Source organism: Amblyraja radiata, chromosome 6 (assembly GCF_010909765.2).
Source record: "Amblyraja radiata isolate CabotCenter1 chromosome 6, sAmbRad1.1.pri, whole genome shotgun sequence".
NCBI classification, from domain to species: Eukaryota; Metazoa; Chordata; class Chondrichthyes; order Rajiformes; family Rajidae; genus Amblyraja; species Amblyraja radiata.
This window is the reverse complement of record NC_045961.1, coordinates 54265622-54286616: the sequence shown is the minus strand read 5'-3', so window position 1 is coordinate 54286616 and position 20995 is coordinate 54265622. Positions and strand designations below refer to the sequence as shown.

General features: G+C 40.6%; 1 protein-coding gene across 9 annotated transcripts in view; it reads right to left on the bottom strand.

Moving 5' to 3' along the window:
* Nucleotides 1-20995, bottom strand: part of fry (FRY microtubule binding protein) — a 433098-nt gene that overhangs the window by 14110 nt on the left and 397993 nt on the right. For 6 of the 9 annotated variants that reach the window (XM_033022865.1, XM_033022859.1, XM_033022862.1 and 3 more), the window contains exons 51-59: nt 17485-17658; nt 16176-16184; nt 12611-12811; nt 11160-11321; nt 7968-8116; nt 6562-6769; nt 2230-2379; nt 1926-2024; nt 204-287 (exon numbers count right to left, since the gene is read on the bottom strand). In XM_033022865.1, the coding sequence (XP_032878756.1) occupies nt 204-287; nt 1926-2024; nt 2230-2379; nt 6562-6769; nt 7968-8116; nt 11160-11321; nt 12611-12811; nt 16176-16184; nt 17485-17658 (1236 nt within the window). Of the gene's footprint in view, nt 1-203; nt 288-1925; nt 2025-2229; nt 2380-6561; nt 6770-7967; nt 8117-10572; nt 11322-12610; nt 12812-16175; nt 16185-17484; nt 17659-20995 lie in introns of those variants that run through there. The other 3 variants (XM_033022861.1, XM_033022867.1, XM_033022866.1) reach the window with 2 other exon arrangements.

The window sequence follows — 20995 nt, the reverse complement described above, 5'->3', positions numbered from 1 at the left end:
AACAAATGAATAATAACTTTCATGGTCCTCAAGTTAATTAACATAGAATGATTATTCATAGTCCTTTCAGTCTGTTGTAAAGTAACTATTTTAAGTTTGTTAAATCTAAGAAAATGCTGAAAGATTTCTGTTTTTAGTTTTAAATTCTAAATAACCACTTTAAACATATCTTTATTAAGTTGCAAAGGAGGTTTTAGTTTTACCTTTTCTTCTGCATCTCCAGGCTGGTTTGTGATGACCGCATCTCCAATGCTTCCAGGAAACGATGCTTTACAGTTTGCAAGCCACTAATTTCAAAGAAAATGCAGTTGTATTTACTCGCTTCATAAAAATACATAGACACTTACATGAAATAGGCAGCTTGAAAAATTACACGCTTGAGTTAGCAGAAACACCATTTGTGACTTGAAGCTATGAAGCTGAAGACAAAGTGCTACAAGCTGTGAGCAAAAGGCAAAGTCCTTTTATGCAAGGTCTAGTATCTTAGTGTTTGTATGAATCTGCTGGAGAATTCCCCTGCTAGAGTGAAATATGGGGGTTTGCGGAGTTGTGGGAAATCATCACTTACTGCAATGACACAATGGTATTAAATAGCAATGACACAATGGCATTAAGAGGCTGTGCAGAGAAATTTAAACCTGTTGGTACTGTATATGAGAAATTTTGTTTTATGACCTCAGAACACTTACATGCTCAGAGAGTAACAGCCTTTGTGATTTGTGGAGACTTGGGGCCCCAAAGGGATCATCACTCCCTGAACATTCCAGGAGCCCATAAAGCTCACATAACCACTCTAGCTGACAGGCTCCTCTCAAGGTAAAGGAGATGGAAGTTCATTTTCCTTGAGCAGAGTACATCATTGGCATCCAATACACAGTGGTGGGTTGGAAACTGCACTAATATAGCCTAGACTAGCAACTGAAATCTGGAATGATCAAATGCTGAGGAAATTTGGGTTGGCTGTGATCTTCACCTCTACAGATGGAACAGTCCAGGACTACAAACATGCCCAAGGTGGACAGATGTCCACCTAATATTGAATACAAAATTTAGAATCTCTCACTGAAAACTCTGTTATGATCATCTCGGTCAGCAGAGACCGATGATTAAACCTGAGTGAGGTTTTTTTGGTTCCTGCTGTATCACAATGAATTATATATATTTACATTTTTATTTATGTTTATTTATTAAATTTAACGGTTTATAAATTCCTCCAGTTACATGTGCTAAACATATGAAATAAAAGCACGCAGAACTCCCTTTCTGATTTCAATTCTATATAATGATACTAATACTCCAAGTTGAGCATTCATTCATGACGTGAACATATCATGTTTAGATAAAAAGTGGTGTTCTTGAGGTTTAACAGATTGTACAGTTCCAATCATAGAGCGGAACTGGATGCTTTAGAGGGATATGTGCCAAACATGGGCTGGTTAGTTAGTTTAGTTTATTGTCATGTGTACCGAGGTACAGTGAAAAGCTTTTGTTGCGTGCTAACAAAGTAGCTAGGTGGGACTAGTGTAGATGGGGCATCTTGACCAGCATGGGCAATGTTGGGCCAAATGGTCTGTTTTTGTGCTGTATGACTATAATTCAATAATCTTTTCATACCAGTGGAACGTTTTCCCATTAAAGGAACCTATCATGCTGTAATTCCACTAAGGAACATTTCCATGTTATGGTCAAATTTGGTGCATTCTGCATTACAAATCTATTGGGGGACACATTGAGATCTACAAACTCCTTTCATATTTATTTTGTGCCACCAAGAACCATATGTTAATGAACTCCATTTAATAAAGGAGATGGGAAATACAATGCTACATTTACAATTATATTTCCAGCAAATAAACATGCCATGCTTGTACACTTTAGCTTGATTTAAATGTGCATTCTTCGATATATTCTTAAAAGTAACAAACCAATTGGGCAGCTTCTTTCTTGTTGTTGTATGTATCCAAATATTCCTGTAGTTCCAAGACATTGAATTTCAGCCTTTCGAGAAGCCCACAAGAAATTAGCTGTAGAAGAGATGGTTGACAGCAATAAAAATTACAATGAATATATTGTTAATAGTTATAAAAAGCATACATAGATCGTGGAATGAATTTCTGCTTGATGAAATTGAAAGTAGCAAAGGAGTCAGCAGAGTTAAGAACTTAAACAGATCTTAAATAATAAGGAAGTAATAATTAAATGAAAACAATTTAGTCAGTAGACACTCACCGTTTCAGCATCTAGGAAAATTGTGGGACAATCTGAACAAGAGGTGAGCACCACTGAAGAACTCATAAATTTTGATCCTATTCCTCTCAGACTGTCCCCAAGGAAACTTGCTGCATCCCAGGTTAGAGAACAAAACTTTTTCTGAATGCACTGAAAAATAATTCACGGCATTTATTTACTTGTATGTATATTTTCAATTTCCAGTTCTATCAACATGTATTATCAATTGATTTTTCACCCTAAACTGATGCTTGGAGACAGAGGATGTAGGCGAGGTACTAGACAAGTTCTTTGCATTTGCATTTACCAAGGAGACAGACATGGAGGACAGTCAGATCAAAGCGGGGTGTACTAATATTAGGGGCGGGACAGTAGCGCAGCAGTCGAGTTGCTGCCTTACAGGGCCTGAGACCCGGGTTCGATCCTGACAATGGGCGTTGTCTGTACAGAGTTTGTACGTTCCCCCTGTCACCATGTGGGATTTCTCTGGATGCTCCGGTTTCCTCCCACACTCCAAAGATGTGCAGGTTCGTAAGTTAATTGTTTTCTGTAAATTGCACCTAGTGTGTGGGATGGACCTAGTGTACAGGTGATCACTGGTCGGCGTGGACTTGGTGGTCCGAAGCGCCTGTGTCCACGCAGTATCTCTAAACCAAATAAATATGCTAGGGCAGTTTGAGACCAAGAAGGTCTCTAGCCACTGGCAAGATCTGAGTACTGGAGAGAACTAGAGAGCACCCAATGCTGTTCCTTTGTTTAAGAAGCGAGGAAATTATAATTTCACATCAGAAACTAGTGGAGAAGATTCTTAGGGAGAGAGACGATTAACATTCGGAAGAGAATGGGCTAATTAGAAACAGTCAGTGTGACTTTGTGCAGGGCAGGGCGTGTTACAAACTTGATGGCGATTTTTTTGAGGTGGTGATGAACGTGATTGATGAGGGTAAGGCAATGCATGTTAACTTTATGGACATTAAGAAGGTATTTGACAAGGTCCCTCATGATAGGTTGATCCACACAATTAAGATGCATGGGATCCACCTGCGATTGAATGCAAAACTGGAAGACAGAGGGTAGTGATAGATGGGAGTATTCTGGCTGGAGGTCTGTGGCCAATGGTGTTCCACAGGGATCCGTCCTGGGGCCTCTGTTGTTTGTGCTGCAAATGAATGACTTGGACGAAACTGGAGATGGGTTGGTTAGTGAAGGGCCTGTCCCACTTGGACGTCATTTGTGCGTAATTTACATGACATCATTTACGCGTCACGACGCGCATGTGATGCGCGCATGGCATGCATTACGCGCGCATGGTGCGTGGTGACGTAGGTAGTGACGCGCGGTCGCGCACGGCGCCCCAGGATTTTGGGATTCCCAAAATCTTCGCGCATCACCTGCGTGACGTGCAAATGATGCCCAAGTGGGTCAGGCCCTTAAGCTTACAGACCACACAAAAACTGGTGGAGGTTGTCAAATGAAACAATGGGGTTTAGATTAGTTACAGATAAGTGGTGAAGAAATGGCAAATGGAGTTTAAACTGAACAACTGTGAGGTGTTGCACTTTGGGAGACTGAATGTTTGGAGAAAGTATACAGTTAATGGCAAGACCCATAACAGCGTTGATATACCGAGTGATCTTGGGGTTCAAGTACATAGCTCCCTGAAAGTCGCAACACAAGCAGATAGAGTAGTAAAGGAGGCATATGGTATGCTGGCCTTCATTGTCAAGGCATTGAGTGCAAGGATCAGGAAGTCATGATGCAGCTTTATAGGACATTGGTTAGGCTGCATTTGGAGTATTGTATGTTCTGGTCACGCCCATTACTGTACAGGAAGGAAATGGAGACCTTCGAGAAGATGCAGATGAGGTTTATCAGGATACTACATAGATTAGAGCGTATTCGCTATAAAAGAGGTTGGACAAACATGGATTGTGTTCTCTAGAACATTGGAAGTTGAGGGAACACCTGAGAGAGGTCTATAAATTATGAGAGGCTCAGATGGAGTAGACAGTCATAATCTATTTTTCCCCAGGGTTAAAACATCAAATACTATAGGACAGATGTGTGAGGAGAATTGTTTTATACTGAGGGTGGTAAGTGTTGGGAATGCATTGCGGGGGTGATGGTGGAAGGTCGAATGTAAGGAAAATAAATAAAATGTTTGTGTCGTTTGCAAATATGCAAGACCTTTAACATCATTGATGTTCAATGTCGCATGGTTTACTTGCTTTTATTGGTCAGGGCATTGAGTATAAGAATCAGGAGGTCATGATGCAGGTTTATAAGACTTCATAGGACTTTGGTTAGGTCGCATCTGGACTACTGCATGCAGTTCTGGTCACCCCATTACATGAAGGATGAGGAGGTTTTGGGGAGAGTGTGGAGGAGGTTTATCAGAATGATGCCTGGATTAGGGAACATTAGCTACAGGCTGATGCATCTCATCTCACCAACCTCCACAGTCCTTGAGTTTAAAGGTCTGCTCAGGTATTAAACTAATACATTTGCCCAAACTGGTATAACTATGCCCATACAAACATGACCCAAACCTGAATGTGGAGTATCTTCCACATATGACTGATGCAGAGGCATCTACAGGAAAGCTAAAACAACATTGCTATGTTGCACATACATTGTTCTTGATCAAGAACAGAGTTGATGTACAGTAATACTAAGCTAGTCAACCTGGGTTAAGGTATACAACAGTCATACCATGGACCAAACTAACCTGAATCTGAACATAGCATAGCCCAACCTGACACTGAATATAGAACATAGAACAGCGCAGCACAGGAACAGGTCCTTCGACCCACGATGTCTATGCTGAACATAAGGTTATGTTAAACTAATCTCTGCCTGCATGTCTTCCATATCACTCAATTTCCTGCATACCCATGTGCCTATTTAAAGCTTTAGTTTTTAGTTTTAGATTTACAGCATGGAGACAGGCCTTTCAGCCTACTGAGTCCACACTGACCAGTGATCATCCATACATGAATTATACTCTGCACACTATGGACAATTAACCTACAAATGCATTTGAGATGTGAGAGGAAACCGGAGCATCCGGAGGAAACCCACGTGGTCACAGGGAGAACATACTAACTTCGTATAGGCAGCACCCATATTCAGGATCGAACCCGGATCTCTGGCGCTGTAAGGCAGCAACTTTACCGATGTGTCACCATGCCACTGGCCTGGGTGTGGAAGATTGCAACCTTCACGTGGTCCGCCCTGTTTCGACTAATGCAATCAACTCGACGTGCACAAACAGAAGATCAAATAGAACTAGTTGTCCTACAACTTTAGGCTGTGCACATCACACGAAAGAAGAAGATGCCACTGGCCCTTACATGGTCAATATCTTGACTTGCAAGTCAGTAATTCAAAGCAGCTGGAATAGGTAACAATGTAATGCTGATGCAATTGATCATGATAGTATATGGCTGGAACAGCAAACATGTCAAAGAAAGCAAATGAAATTTTTTTAAATCTGCACTTGCAAGAAATTTTGAATAAAAACAGAAAATGCTGGAAACTTAGCATGTCAGGCAGCATCTGCGGAAAAAGAGTTAATGTTTCAGAGCTGTGAGAGTCCCAGACCTGACACATTATGGGTTTCTCTTTTCATAGATGCTGCGTGATTTCCAAATTTAGTTTAGTTTAAGACAGAGCAAGGAAGCAGAGCAGAGCTTTGGCCCACAGAGTCCACGCCAACCATTGATCACCCGTTCACACTAGCACCATGTTATCCCACTTTCTCATCCACACCCTACACACTAGGGACAATTTATCAAGGCCAAATTAACCTACAAACCCCTACGCCTTTATGATGTGGGAGGAATCCTGAGCATCCGGAAGAAACCCATGCGGTCACAGGGAGAACGTACAAATTTAACAGTCAGCACCCGAGGTCAGGATCGTATCCGGGTCTTTGGTGCTGTGAGACAGCGGCTCTACCTGCTGCACCACTGTGCCCCCGGCTTTTTCCAAGATTTGCAATTTTTATGCCAGATATATTAGCACTATTTTAAATGTTTAAGAAATAAGTGGTAATTAATTGTGCTATAAATGAGTTACTTCCACAAAATTGTCAATAACTTCCACAAAAGTGTCATTTAAGCCAGGGAACAATACCATGGAGGGTCCCAACCCAAACGTTGCCTATCTATATTCCACAGAGATGTTGCTGACTCGCTGAGTTACTCTAGCACTTTGAGTCTTCTTTATAACTTTACATTAAGTTTCACCGTCCATTCATTCAACACTATCATAGTGCAGCCGGTATTCAAGCAATAGGGAAACCTTTTGTATACCAAGGCGGATTCTCACCTGAAACAGCGAAGAGAAGACATGAAATGTATGGACTGCGCATGAGCCATCAGAGTCAGACATGAGTTGATTGATATGTGAGCGCCATGCCTCTTCTGCATCGTCACATGCTTTAGGCTGAAATGCTGCAAGAATTGCAGAAAAGAAAGGCGAAGGAGGGGGTGATGAACGGAGCTCGTGAAGCCCAAGTCTATCCCCTTCAGCAAAACTGCAAGAAAGTAACATAAGCATTATGTGGTGAGACTTGAGAAATGAGTAAGTCCTTCAAGCTAAAGACTTACTCAGTTGCAGCCAGCTAGAGACCTGCTGGGATCTCATCTGGAGTCAGATTAATTAGTTAAATCTGTCAGTACCTCCTTCAAACTCAATGCTCCCCACCACTTTTTGTCTCAAGTCTGGCAACCTTGTTTATAGTAGATTTATTTGGCAGCATGTTTCATTATAAAATGTGCAGGATGAATGGAGATCAATGGGAGAGGAAAATTATTGCACCTTCACCTTTGTAATGATAGTAAGATGGAAATTGGATGGAGATCAAAGGAAAGGTAACAATTGCCAATAACCAAAGACCATGAAATGTGATTTGGATGTTCTACAGGTCAGCTCTCAAATGATTCATGAGTAACATTGTGAAGCTAGAGCTTTTGTCTCTATCTCTGCACTCGAGACAAATTCACAACAAAATTTATACTGACCTAGAAATCATGCTCTGTCCAAAACCATGCATAAAAGGATACCTTGTGAGCAGTTTTGCACAGTCCCCAGATTCCATCGACCTCAAATCCCTAATTTCCACAAAGATGTGCCTCCAAGGTCTTCTGTCTTGGCGGAGAGTGGATTGGAATAAATTGGAGATCAGAGTAGGAATGGGGAGAAATGTGCGGTGGGGGCTGTGAAGAAGATGGGAGAAAGAGAAGAGGATGGGAGAAAGGGAAGGATCTGACTCTGGATGTGTCTAGGGAAAGGTTGTGCTAGCAATTTGTTTTTGAGATGATTGTACCAGTTGAACCAACGTTCCTGCTATCTTTAAGGATTTGTGTATATAATCACTACAAGGTCACTGTTCATTTATACTCAGCAAAATCATGCCACCGTAAATGTCTTCCTTTATTAGTCCTTCCAAACTTTCTTAGATCAAGTTCAAGTTCAAATTCAAGTGAGTTTATTGTCATGTGTCCCTGTATAGGACAATGAAATTCTTGCTTTGCTTAAGCACACAGAAAATAGTAGGCATTTACTACAAAACAGATAAACATCCATGTTTCGGCCCACTTCACCATTCCATCTCAGTCATCCTTTAAGTCTCCAATTATCTATTCACTCTCCATGATGCTGCCAAGTTAAATGCTTTAACTCTGGTCTAAAACATCATTATTTACTGAAGGCCATGTAAAGTTTATTTAAACCTTGAAAGTCCTGACTGACTGACGTCTCCTTCACCCTTTTCTTCTGGTTCTGTTATTTCAAGGCTGAAACTGTCATTGCCCTCAAGAGCTGAGGGAAGTTCACTTGTAGATCCAGAAAGATCATCCTCCTCAGCCATAAACTCGATTTCCTGCAAGAAATTAAGGTCCAAGAATTACAAACACCAAGTTAAACTAATAAACTGTTTAATTTATAGTACTAAGCAAAACAAAAGCTAGCAAAAGACAAGATTCTCATTCTAATTTTGTCATAAAATTCAGATCGCTGGTTATTAGTAATAGTTGTCAAATATCTACAGCCTACAAATTACTGTGAACGATAACAATATAAATTAAGACCCTATAGCTCATTAAAAGCTGTACAATATTTTCAAATCAATACAGGTACCACATTTTGTCTCTCTTTCAAAATAGCAGTGATAAGATTTGCCATGAGTGCAATTAGCAATTATGATTATTTTTTGTCTTAATTTCTGCAATTATTATATTTTAAGGTTCCAGATTAAGAACATGCAGGTTTATAGATCTGGGCAAATAGAGTATACACATTATTTTTAATACTTTACATTGAAATGATTATACACGGCAACATCTAACAAATTTGAAAGGATTGCTTCTTATTTAGCAATTGTTTTGAACTTAGCAATGCCTGTGGAATGCCAATTCCTCATTTTAATGAGATCTAAGAACTAATTGTTGAAACCTCATTGTCCAATATCCCTTAATACATCTGGTTTACAAGATTCTATGAATCTCATTAAGGTGTTAATTATTTTGGGCATGGAATATGACTGTGGCAAAAGTGGGAAGAGATGTCACACACATTTCTTTCCACTTAAACCACTTATTTCCTTATGAATCCTACACAAGGTTAATTCCCGGGATGGCGGGACTATCATATGTTGAAAGAATGGAGCGACTGGGTTTGTATACACTGGAAGTTAGAAGGATGAGCGGGTATCTTATTTAAACATATAAGATTATTAAGGGATTGGACACGCTAGAGGCATGAAACATGTTCTCGATGTTGGGGGAGTCCAGGCCCAGGAGTCACAGTTTAAGAATAAGGGGTAGGCCATTTAGAACGGAGATGGGAAAAACTTTTTCACGCAGAGAGTTGTGAATCTGTGGAATTCTATGCCTCAGAAGGCAGTGGAGGCCAATTCTCTGGATGCTTTCAAGAGAGAGTTAAATAGAGCTCTTAAAGATAGAAGAGTGAAGGATATGGGGAGAAGGCAGGAATGGGGTACTGATTGTGGATGATCAACCATGATCACAGTGAATGGCGGTGCTGGCTCGAAGGGCCAAAGGAATCTACAAGACAAACTATATTAGATAAGAAACTAAGCATACAGGACAGGCATTATGTTACAGATTGAGGATTATTGTATAGGAAGGAACTGCAGTTGCTGGTTTACACCAAAGATAGACACAAAATGCTAGAGTAACTCAGCAGGTACGGGAGTATCTCTGGAGAAAATGAATAGGCGACGTTTGAAGAAGGGTCAATGGCAAGCACTTTGTCTTATTCACATAGTGTTTTTTGAAAGATCAGACGATGAGGCATCAACCAATGCCAGAGTCTTGCCGAGAACAGCGGATACAGTAGGTGAGGTTGGAGGAGGTGCAAGTGAACCAAAATCTCCTGTTGGAGTGGGTGGTTCTGGATCAGACACAGGAAAATTGCATGGTACCAGTAACTAGCAGTTGCGACTTAAGGAGGAGTGGTGGGTTAACATTTTGGAACTGGCAGTTTTTGGTTGACAGGGTCTTTGAGGAATAAACCAAGCAGGAAAGAAATCAAATGGGGAACTAAAAGAAACGTTGCAGTGTATTCCTGGCTGTGTTTCCAGATTTGATACTGGAAATTTCATGCTGGGTAACTTTGTGATGATCAAGGATAACGCCCAAGTTGCTGAAACCAGTCACATTCCCAGTGGGGAGGTTCAGCATAAGTCTACTTTCTAGTTTAAATATGTTAATAGAAACAAGTACAGAACCTCCAGCCATATGATATTCAAAAATCATCTTAAAACACCCTCATTCTGCAACATATGTTAAAAAAACGATGAAATTATTAAATTACTTATTATTGAATATACGTATTATTGAATAAGATTTTAGTTTAGTTTAGACAAACAGCGTGGAAACAGGCCCTTCAGCCCATCGAGTCTGTGCTGACTAGCGATCACCCCATACTATTCAACACACTAGGAACAATTTATAATTTTTACCAAAGCCAATTAACCTACAAACTTGTATGCCATTGGAGTGTGAGAGGAAACCAGAACACGCAGAGACAACCCATGCGGTCATTGGGAGAACATACAAACTCTATACGGACAGCACCCTTAGTTAGGATTGAACCCAGGTCTCTGGCACTAAGGCAGCAGCTCTACAGCTGCGCCACCATGCCGCCCCTCAAAACTTTAAATATGGTTCTAATTTAATTTCCAGTTGTGAAAAACAGTTGTAAATTGGAATAAGTGTAATGCTTCAAACAATCTATTTTTATTTTGGAGTACAATATTCATTATAATTTTACATTTCAACACAGCATTTATAAATTCATTTCTCACCAACCTTAACATCAGAAAAAGTATCACGTTCTCAGAGGGCTGTCGATTATATCCACTTGTGTGTGAAATGTCATTGGTATTGTTTGAAGTCTCAGGATGTAATATTTTAGCGGGGTACCAGCGAGCATGTCCTTGGGGCAATATGCATAAGCACATAGTATTCCCCCAGCCACCACAGATTCAATATTGCACATGCAGACAATCACCAATGATGTTATGGTCACATGGTTAACAGGATAAGGAATAACCTCAACCCATCCAATCTTATTTTATAATTACCGCAGCTTTTCAAAATTGTGTTTAGGGGTTAGGTACAAATAAACCTCTGGCAGTTTTAAGAATTGATTTTTTAAAGTACCAACTCTTTAATGATCATCTCCCAGTACCAAGAAAAGTTAAGCAAAGGATAATAATATACATGCACACCCACACATTCTCAAGCACGGGAGAATAAATACATGCATAGCCATTCATCAGCAAACCACCTAAATCAATGCCTACCTATACCACTTAATCCCAAAATAATTGTACAGAGAAAATTGGAAATGTTATTTTAAAATGAACATTCTTTGTCATGCCACCAAAGCTCTTTCACCTTTGACCTCTCAGGGACCTGCTGATTTGACTCATCAGCCAAAGAGACTTCCAAACTAGGTGTCCTTGTGTTTACTGAAGGTGGGTCCAGGGAGGCCGTGTCACCTGATGTGGACAATGCATCCATGTGGTTTGTGTCCTCGACAGGAGCAAAATTCATCAGCTGCACAAGATAATTTTAACAAGAGGTTATCAGCACAACCTTGAGGTTTTAACATTTTAATGCCATGCATGCACTCACAATTTACGTCAACATTTCATGTGTGAAATTCTGGTATTTATGAGTTGTATTCTGCTACTGAAATTTAGTTACATTAAGACAATGCAACCAAATTTTTTAAAGCCAAATTCAAGACACACATGCTAAATTTCGAATTCATAATATTCAGCAAAATACTGTTGCATATTGCAACACAATTAAAAGCTGCTACTTGTTGCTATTACTTCTGAAAAAGGGTTCTGACCCCGAAACGTCACCTATTCCTTTTCTCCAGAGATACAATTGGACAAGTTCATGGATAGGACAGGTTTAGAGCATTATGGGCCAAACACAGGCAGGTGGGATAAGTGTAGATGGGACATGTTGCTCGGTGTGGGCAAAGTGGGCTGAAGGGCCTGTTTCTGTGCTGTATGACTATAACTCTATGCTGCCCGATCTGCTGAGTTATTCAAGAATTTTGTGTCTATTGCTAAAGGCTACGGCTATTGGTTTTAGAGGGTTTCACACTATGAAGAAAACAGACAGGGTCTTTGAGGAATATAAACCAAGCAGGAAATAAATCAAATGGGGAACTAAAAAGCCTAGGCCATGAAATGTAATTGGTAGTTGGACTAAAGGAAAACCCAAGGCTTTTTCTATATACAATAAAAATTAAGAGGTTAACTAGGGAGAGGGTAGGATCACTCAAGGATAAAGGCGGGGATTTATATTTGAGTTAGCGGATGCAGGCAAGGAACTAAAACAGTACTTTGCATCGGTATTCACCAAAGAGAAGGGCATGGCGGACAGTGAGATCAGTGTGGGGGCATATTAATATTCTAGGACAATTTGAGATCAAAAAGGAGGTGCGGTTGGGTCTGTTGAAGTATTAAGGTGGTTAATCCCCGAGGACCTGATGGGATCTTACCCAGTTTATTGAGAGAGGCAAAAGTGGACAAAGGTGAAGATCTTTGTATTCCTCTAGCTATAGGCAAGATGGTTGGACTTCAACAAGGCCTTTAAGATAGTAGTTCACTTGCTAATGAACTGCCTATTGCATGTGGAGAATTATTAAAGGGAGCAGGAGAAACAACTTTTTTTAAAATTCAAATATACTTACTTTCAGAAACCACATTAAATTGTTTACACACAGTTGTTTAATGCCTAATATTACAAAAATATTAACATATGCAGTAAATTTAACTTTATGTTCTTTTCATATCTGCATAATACATTATAAAACATTGACATACTAGTTGTGACCGTGCCAGAATTTGGCTTGCTGTGAGCGTTTCCTCTTCAGAAGATTCATCTGAATCTTCATGATTAATTTTATTTAGACTTGGTGTGCTTCCTGAAAGTTGGCTCTCCTCCAGAAGCAGCATATCTCCCTTGCCTAGGCTATCTAGGGAACGCCTCCGTACTCCCCAATTAAAGGTATCCATACTCTCGCCCTGAAAGAGAAAGAAAGCTGAACATAACTCAGAATGAATACTGGTGGTGAATGCGTATTCTCTATTATTTAACAAATGTTTGCATAAACGATATAAATTATCTAAATATGAGACCACGAATATATTTTTCCAGCCGTACAAATCCAGGCATTGTGGTAAAACATTTTCTACCATCTTAAGACATTGATTTCCACTGATTTTAATAGGTTGCTCAAAGCAGTTAATCTATTATCATTCATCTAATAATCTACTATTATCTATAGATGCACCATAGAAAGCATTCTATCATGATGCATCATAGCATGGTTTGGGAACAGTTCCATCCAAGATAGCAAGAAATTGCAGAGAATTGTGTATGCAGTCCAGACCATCACACAATCTAACCTCCCTTCCATGAACTCCATCTACACCCCACGCTGCCTCAGCAAGGCCACTATAATCAAGGGCCAGTCTCACCCCGACCACTCCCTCTTCTACACTCTCCGCAAGAGGTACAGAAGCGTGAAAAAAGCATACCTCCCAGATTCAGGGACAGTTTCTTCCCAGCTGTTATCAGGCAACTGAACCATCCTATCAAAAACTAGAGTGGTCATGAGCTACTATCTACCTCATTGGAAACCCTAGGGCTATCGTTAAGCGGACTTTACTGGACTTTGTCACTAAATGTTATTCCCTTTATCAGATATCCGTACACTGAGGATGGCTCGATTGTAATTGGGTATAGTCATGATACACAATTGTAATCATGCATAGTCTTTCTGCGGACTGGTTAACCTGTAACAAAAGCTTTTAATTGTGCCTCGATAAACGTGACAATAAACTAAACTAAACTATTAATCTGATCATCTACTAATATTGTTGTTTTTCTATTATGAATAATGGCAGCAGGGAATACTTCTGGGATTTAAGGAGGTTTTCAGACCGTTAACAGTTGATTGTAGGATTACTGACACACATTGATATTGGGGCTAGCACTGTCTTGTCACTTTTGGAGGCTCTTTCAGTACCACAAAAATGTTATGAGGCAAAGTATTAACTATGTCCACTTATTAGTCTAGAGGCCTGACTAAAATCACTTCCATTATAATAAATACTGATACTCTGTCAGTACTGGCTGACATTTGTGAACGGAGGCAGAAGTCAAACATTAAAGGGAAAATGTCAGGAGATCACTTTTGGAATTATTTGCAATATTTTTGACTGGTTTGAAATAATTCTCTCAGGTAGCACTGAATGGCAAGTGTAACATTCATTACCAAAGTTCAATGGGCCACCATAATGGTTTCTAGGTCATATGAATGGCTTAAACTCCTGATAAGATATTGTGGGTGTGCGTCTGCCTGCTTTCCTTGTTTCCTGGCCCTTTATAAAACTGGTGCAAATTGAATTTAGCTGCTGCCACGTGCGGGCAGTAGATAGCACTGTTGGGAAACTTTTGTAACTTTGTTGGCGCTAAAACGTGGCAACACTTGTGTACTGCCTAGGTGAGGACTGCTATATAATTTTAACGGGTTGTATGCAAAACAAATTTTTCACTGTATCTAGGTACATGTGACAATAAAGTATAATTGAATTCAGTTTCATTTAGAGATACAGCGTGGAAACAGGCCCTTCGTAGCACCGAGTTCGCACTGACCAGCGATCCCTGCACATTAACACTATCCTACACACATTAGGGCCAATTTACACTTATACCAACCCAATTTACCTACATACCTGTACGTCTTTGGAGTGTGGGAGGAAACTGAGATCTCAGAGAAAACTCACATGGTTACAGGTCACACCTGTAGTCGGGATCGAACCCGGGTCTCCGGCGCTGCAAGGCAGCAACTCTACCTCTGCGCCACCGTGTCATCCTTAATTGAATCATTGAAATTTATCCTGGATTATCACACTGTTGCTACTTAAAAATTGTGCAAACCCAGTTCTTTTCGTCTTGTGATAGAGTGAGATCTTCATGTAGACATTTTGAGAAGCTTCTGACCCGAATATGTGTGAGCCGTAATGGCGAGCACGAAAACAGCTAATATTATTGCATGGCTTCCTTAAAGCAGAGGGGACTGCTCAGTATCAAGCTAATTAAACAGCTATTGCTGAAATCCATCATATTGCCAAGAAATGTTCTTTTCTTTGAAATATGCTAGGAATACTTTAGACTAGGAATACTTTAGACCTAACTAGACTTTAGGAGAGCTCCCCCTCCCATCCCTCCATTCACCATCAACAACACCACAGTCACATCTGCGGTGTCTTTTAAGTTCCTTGGAACCATCATCTCCAAGGACCTTAAATGGGGAGCCACCATCGACTCCACAGTCAAAAAGGCCCAACAGAGGTTGCACTTCCTGCAGCAGCTGAGGAAAATCAATCTGTCACAGGCAATGAATATGGTCTGGTTTGAATTAGCCACCAAGCACAACATCCAAGCACGACATGCAGCAAATCGTTCGATCAGCTGAGAAGGTTGTTGGCTGCAACCTTCCCCCCATTGACGAACTGTACACTGCAAGGGCCAGGAATCGAGCGGGTAAGATCATCTCTGATCCCTCTCATCCTGGCCACAAACTCTTTGAAGCACTTCCATCTGGAAGGCGACTCCAGACTGTCAAAGACACCACAACCAGACATAAAAACAACTTTTTTTCCACAAGCAGTAGCTCTACTCAATAACCAAAGTCTGTAGCCTCCTTTTGCTCTGGTATTTTATTTCATTCACATGTTTAAACTATAGTTTTATTCTTAATGTTTTAATGTTTTATGTTTTATTCTTAATTGTTTACTGTATGTCGCATTGTTACTTGCGAGCGGAGCACCAAGGCAAATTCCTTGTATGTGTACATACTTGGCCAATAAACTCATTCATTCATTCATTCAGTCATTCATATCAATCAACAAAACTATTATAAATACATCCATAATATTGCTACACACAACTCTACGCGAGCAATGTTTTTAAAGGGAGAGAGCGCGCTATTGAAAGATCCTGCTTTACTCAGCAACTGCCATAAAAGTATGTGACAAATGCACTAACAAGGAATTCGCCCACTTAGCAAAGTACAACTTTTACAAATAACAATTGACAACTTGAAAGTGCAAGCTTCATGTGGAAGCCTTAAAAATCTTTGTTTTTGAAATAAAATGACTGCAAAATGTTATTAATAGAGTATCTGGTCAGAGCAGCCAAAAATGAAAATCTATCTTTGTATATATTATACAAAGGCCTCTACTGTACATGCACTTAAAGCGTTTCCCAATAAGGCATTGTTCTTGTACAGAACATAATGCAACAAGCTGAGGAATGCAGCACAAACATTGCACTTACAGACTACAACACATCACCAAAGCTACACAATGGAAATCTTACCTGCAGTTCCTAGACAGCAATAAAGAGTGAAAAAAAACATTGTAATTTTTGATTTCAAAGAACTAAATATATTATCACTTTCTACAGAACCAAAATTCATTTTTGGATCTCCATTGTTGACATTTCTTTATACTATAAAATAGGTGACAAAATAGAACATCTTTGAAGAGCATGCTGATGCCTTTCATGAGGAATTTATATAAATTCCTGGTTTTTATTTTCCTTGGAAATGCATCATTTTGTTTTACTGCTCTCTAGAGTTGTTTAAGCTCATTTGAGAACACTTGTTTTTGCAATAGTCGTAAGCTGATGGTCAAAACAAAAAGTCAACCCTAATTAGGTATTTTTGAGCTCTACTAAACTATTTATTTTAAAAATGTTTAAGTTGGGTATATACATTTGAATTTCATCAACATTTATTTGAAAAGATTATTGCGTCCCATTATATTTTATAACCATTATTTTAAACAATTTATCCTTTTCAGATAATTGGATTCCGTGTTATTATTTTACTATAAAAGAGGGTGAGATTAAAATTTTTAATAGGCTAGGGGGAATGTAACAACATATTACGGAATCTAATATGACAGAGAGTGAAACAGAGACTACCGACTTCAGTATAGCTTTGGGTTGTGTGTAAGAATGGGGATACCTGCAAGGCCTGAGCTAGGTACAGTGCGATCCCAACCAATGTGTCCTTAACGTCATGGTATTATTGTCTGACTAGTTGACAACAAAGGCTTTACACTTTCTAAGCTCAGAAACATCTTAAAACTAAATTCTCTATTTTTTTGTTACTGAACTAATATATTAAAAGATATACTTGTTAAAACACAAACATGTCACTGTTAAAGATTGTGCAACTCCAATAAACGTATTAGCAGTAAGGATGAATCAAGACCACGATTCATCCACACAGATTTGATCGCAATTTTGTTCAGGCAGAGAGGGTGGTGAATCTGTGGAATTCATTGCCACAAACGACTCTGGAGGAGAAGTCACTGGGTATTTGGCAGAATGGCAGATTCGTAATCAGTAAGGGTGTCAAGTGTCTTGGGGAGAAGGCAGGAGAACGGGGCTGGGAGGAAAAGGTTGATCAGCTATGATTGAATGATGGAGTAGACTTGATGGGCTGATTGGCCTAATTCTGCTCCTATGACTGATGAACAATGAAAAATCGATCAATTATTTTGGCATCAATGATAGTCAGCAGAATAATAAACTTTATCTTTGATGCAAATACTGGCTTATATCCTTTCCACTGAATTCTCACTGATGCTTTTTACTGTAAGCTTTATTAAAATCCTACCTCTCCATCCTCCAGTTCCACATCCAGAAAATCAAAATCTCTAAAAACTCGGAATTGTTGTTCACTTGTTGTGTCATCCATATTTTCGGTCTCCCTTGGACCATCTTCTGAGGAGGAAACCAAACTTGTCTGATGTTCAATAAGGTCAAGATCCCCACTTGATGAAAAAATAACCTATAGCAGATTAATGCCATATTACAGTTTAGAAGTATACGGTTTAGGGTCCATTCATAACTTCAATAAAATGCCTAATAATAGCGTAAAAGATGATCAATACAAGTTACACATATTCAAGGTAAAGATACCATTCAATTTCTTATTTAAGAGTTAATCTGTGTTGTTCCAGAAACTATTTAATGTGCGCCATGTCCAGCCTCTCGAAGCACTTCATGGTGTTGGATGTCAAAGCTAGGACTTACTGCTTGATTCTCTGCATCCACAGATCATGGAAGCCAGGACCTGGGACTCAAGAAATTGTGGCGTATCATAAGATGGATTTGGTGCCTGGTTAAGAAGATGGCAGGGCTGCAATGGCTGAGAGATGGATTGTGAAATGGTAGTGGAATGGACTAGGTGGAATGTAGTTGGACGTGGGTGTCCAATGGATTAGGGTGGCACACTGATGCAGCAGTAGAGTTGCTGACTCACAGCGCCAGGGATCTGGTTCAATCCTGACTCCAGGTACTGTCTGTGTGGAGTTTGCATGCTCTCACTATGGCGGGAGGGAGTTGTGGGGAAGAGGGGTGTGTGTGCGCGAGGGAGGGGAGTGAACTCAGATAAAAGACAGGGGAAGAGCCATGGGGGAGAGGGGGGCATCACGGGGGAGGGGAGCCAGCGAGGGGGACCAGAGGGGTAGTGGCTGGAATTGGCGGTGCAATAGGGACTAACAGCGGTCGCTGGCCCTTCTCCTCCGCCGGGATCAAAGTCTCCGCTTTCCGTTTGGCGACATCTCCAACTGGGTTGGGTCTCCGACTCTGGGCTGGGCTGCTGCTTGGGGCTGGGCTGCTGCTTGGGGCTGGGCTGCTGCTTGGGGCTGGGCTGCCTCGGGTCCCTCCGAAAGACCGGTTGGAAACCTCCGCCGGCCACCCTCAGTTCCAGTAAAGATGCGATGGCGCAGGAAGGGGCGGACCATCCCAGGAAGTGACAGGGGAAGAGACTAATCCGTGCGGCGCCGACTCGCAGGAGAAGAGATCGATTTGTGCACACGCGTTTTTTAAGACATTTAAACCTCGCTAACTTTTACGACATTCAACCGACCGGAATGAAACTTGGTGGACTCACAGCACAGGAGAATGGTGAGTGAACTGGCAAAAAATCTTAGCTCTATCGTGAACCGTTTTTGCGCGAATAGAAAGACTGCCAAACTGGAAGATAACAAAATTAGAGTTTTAGTTATGTATAGAATAGATAGATAGATAGATAGATAGATAGATAGATAGATAGATAGATAGATAGATAGATAGATAGATAGATAGATAGATAGATAGATAGATAGATAGATAGATAGATAGATAGATAAGGTACACAAAATTGCTGGAGGAACTCAGCGGGTGCAGCAGCATCTATGGAGCGAAGGAAATAGATAGATAGATAGATAGATAGATAGATAGTAGAACCTGTTGGCTTTGCACACTGTACTCACTTCCACGCCATTTCACTGATATACTTACACTGGCATAAGGTATACCAGGGATAGTTTATGCTAAACACAAAGTGCTGGAAGAACTCAGAGGGTCAGATAGCATCTGTGGAGGGAAATAGACAGGCGACGTTTCGGGTTAGAACCTTTCTTCAGACTGATGGAGTGAGATGAGGGAGGGGATTGGAGAAAGCTCCCTTTTCCAACTTTCTCCATCAGTCAGAAGAAGGGTGCTAACCTGAAACAGTGTCCATTTCCCCCTCTCTAAAGCATTCAATGCTATAGATTTCACTTTGAGGTGAGACTCTCTCCCATTCAACCACACTGCTGGATAGTAATAATGTATTGTGACTGAGTCTGTTTGAACTGCTGTCTCATCATTTATTCAGGACACAAAATCTGCTGTTTCCACTCAAGTTCAATCTCAAATACCAAATATATTTGATTTATAGCTCCTGCATAGTTCATGAACGAATCAGTGTGGTAAAAAGATATGGTAGGCTGATGAATCATATTGCAAATATGAAGTCAGCCTTTTGTTGAGTTCGGGGTGGAGGAAGCAGATGACTGGGCCACCATACAATTGCTGCTTGTCAGAAAGTGGTACTAAGTCACCTTCTTATAGGGATATGTAATAAAAAGGAGCTGCAGATGCTGGTTTATATCAAGAAAGACACAAAATGCTGGAGTAACTCAGCGGGTCAAGCAGCATCTCTGGAGAACATGGATAGTCTGAAGAAGTGTTCTGACCTGTAACGTCACCTATCAATTTTCTGCAGGAATGCTGCCTGACCCATTGTTACTCTGGCATTTTGTGTCTAGCTTTCTTGTAGGGAAAGATTGGGCACAGAAGATTAATGAGGATGTTGCCAGGACAAAAGGGTCTGTGCTACAGGGAGAGGTTGGACAGACTAGGACTTTATTCCTTGGGGTGCAGGAAGCTGAAGGGTCATCTCATGAGGGGAATAGATATGATGAATGCACTTACTACCATGTTAAAAATAGGTTGCAAAAAAACTAGTTTTATAAATATTTGACAGGTCGTTTAATCATTATCCTAATTAAGTGTAATTTGTCAACATACCAGTGGATCAATTATCACTGACAGTAATTCGGTGAACACTATTTATAGAACAGCAACCTTCACTCTGTCGATTTGACACCTCTGGGCCTACACTTGCTGGAATTTAGAAGGATGAGGGGGACCTCATTGAAAGTTACCGAACAGTGGAAGGCCTGGATAGAGTGGATGTGGAGGGTAGTGGGAGAGTAGTGGGAGAGTCTAGGACTAGAGGTCATAGCTGCAGAATTAAAGGACATTCCTTTAGGAAGGAGATCTTCTTATCAAGACCACATCATAAGATTAGAAATTGTTCAGCCAGAGCTGAACATACTTCTCGGCATCTGCATCCAATGACGTCTTGCACTTCTTGTGCTTCTTGTGTGTAGTGGTGGAAAGATTGGTGGAAACAGGACCGCGACGTGAACGCTCTTTCCTTGACCCCAGGAAGGAGATGAGGAGACATTTCTTTAGTCTGAGGGTGATGGATCTGTGGAATTTATTGCCACAGATGGCTGTGGAGGCCAAGTAATTGGGTATTTTTAACGTGGAGACTGGTTCTTGATTTGTAAGGGTGTCAACGGTTATGGGGAGAAGGCAGGAGAATGGGGTTGAGAGGGAAAGATAGATCAGCCCTGATAACATAACGGAGTGGACTTGATGGGCCGAATGGCCTAATTCTGCTCCTGTGACCTATGAACCTACAATGCTACATTTCTCCTGTGATGTCCTTTTGCAATGGGGAGAGGCTGGACCCCAATTGGTAGTAAGAAACTACACAGGTAATATGTAATCAGAGTACAATTTTCCTT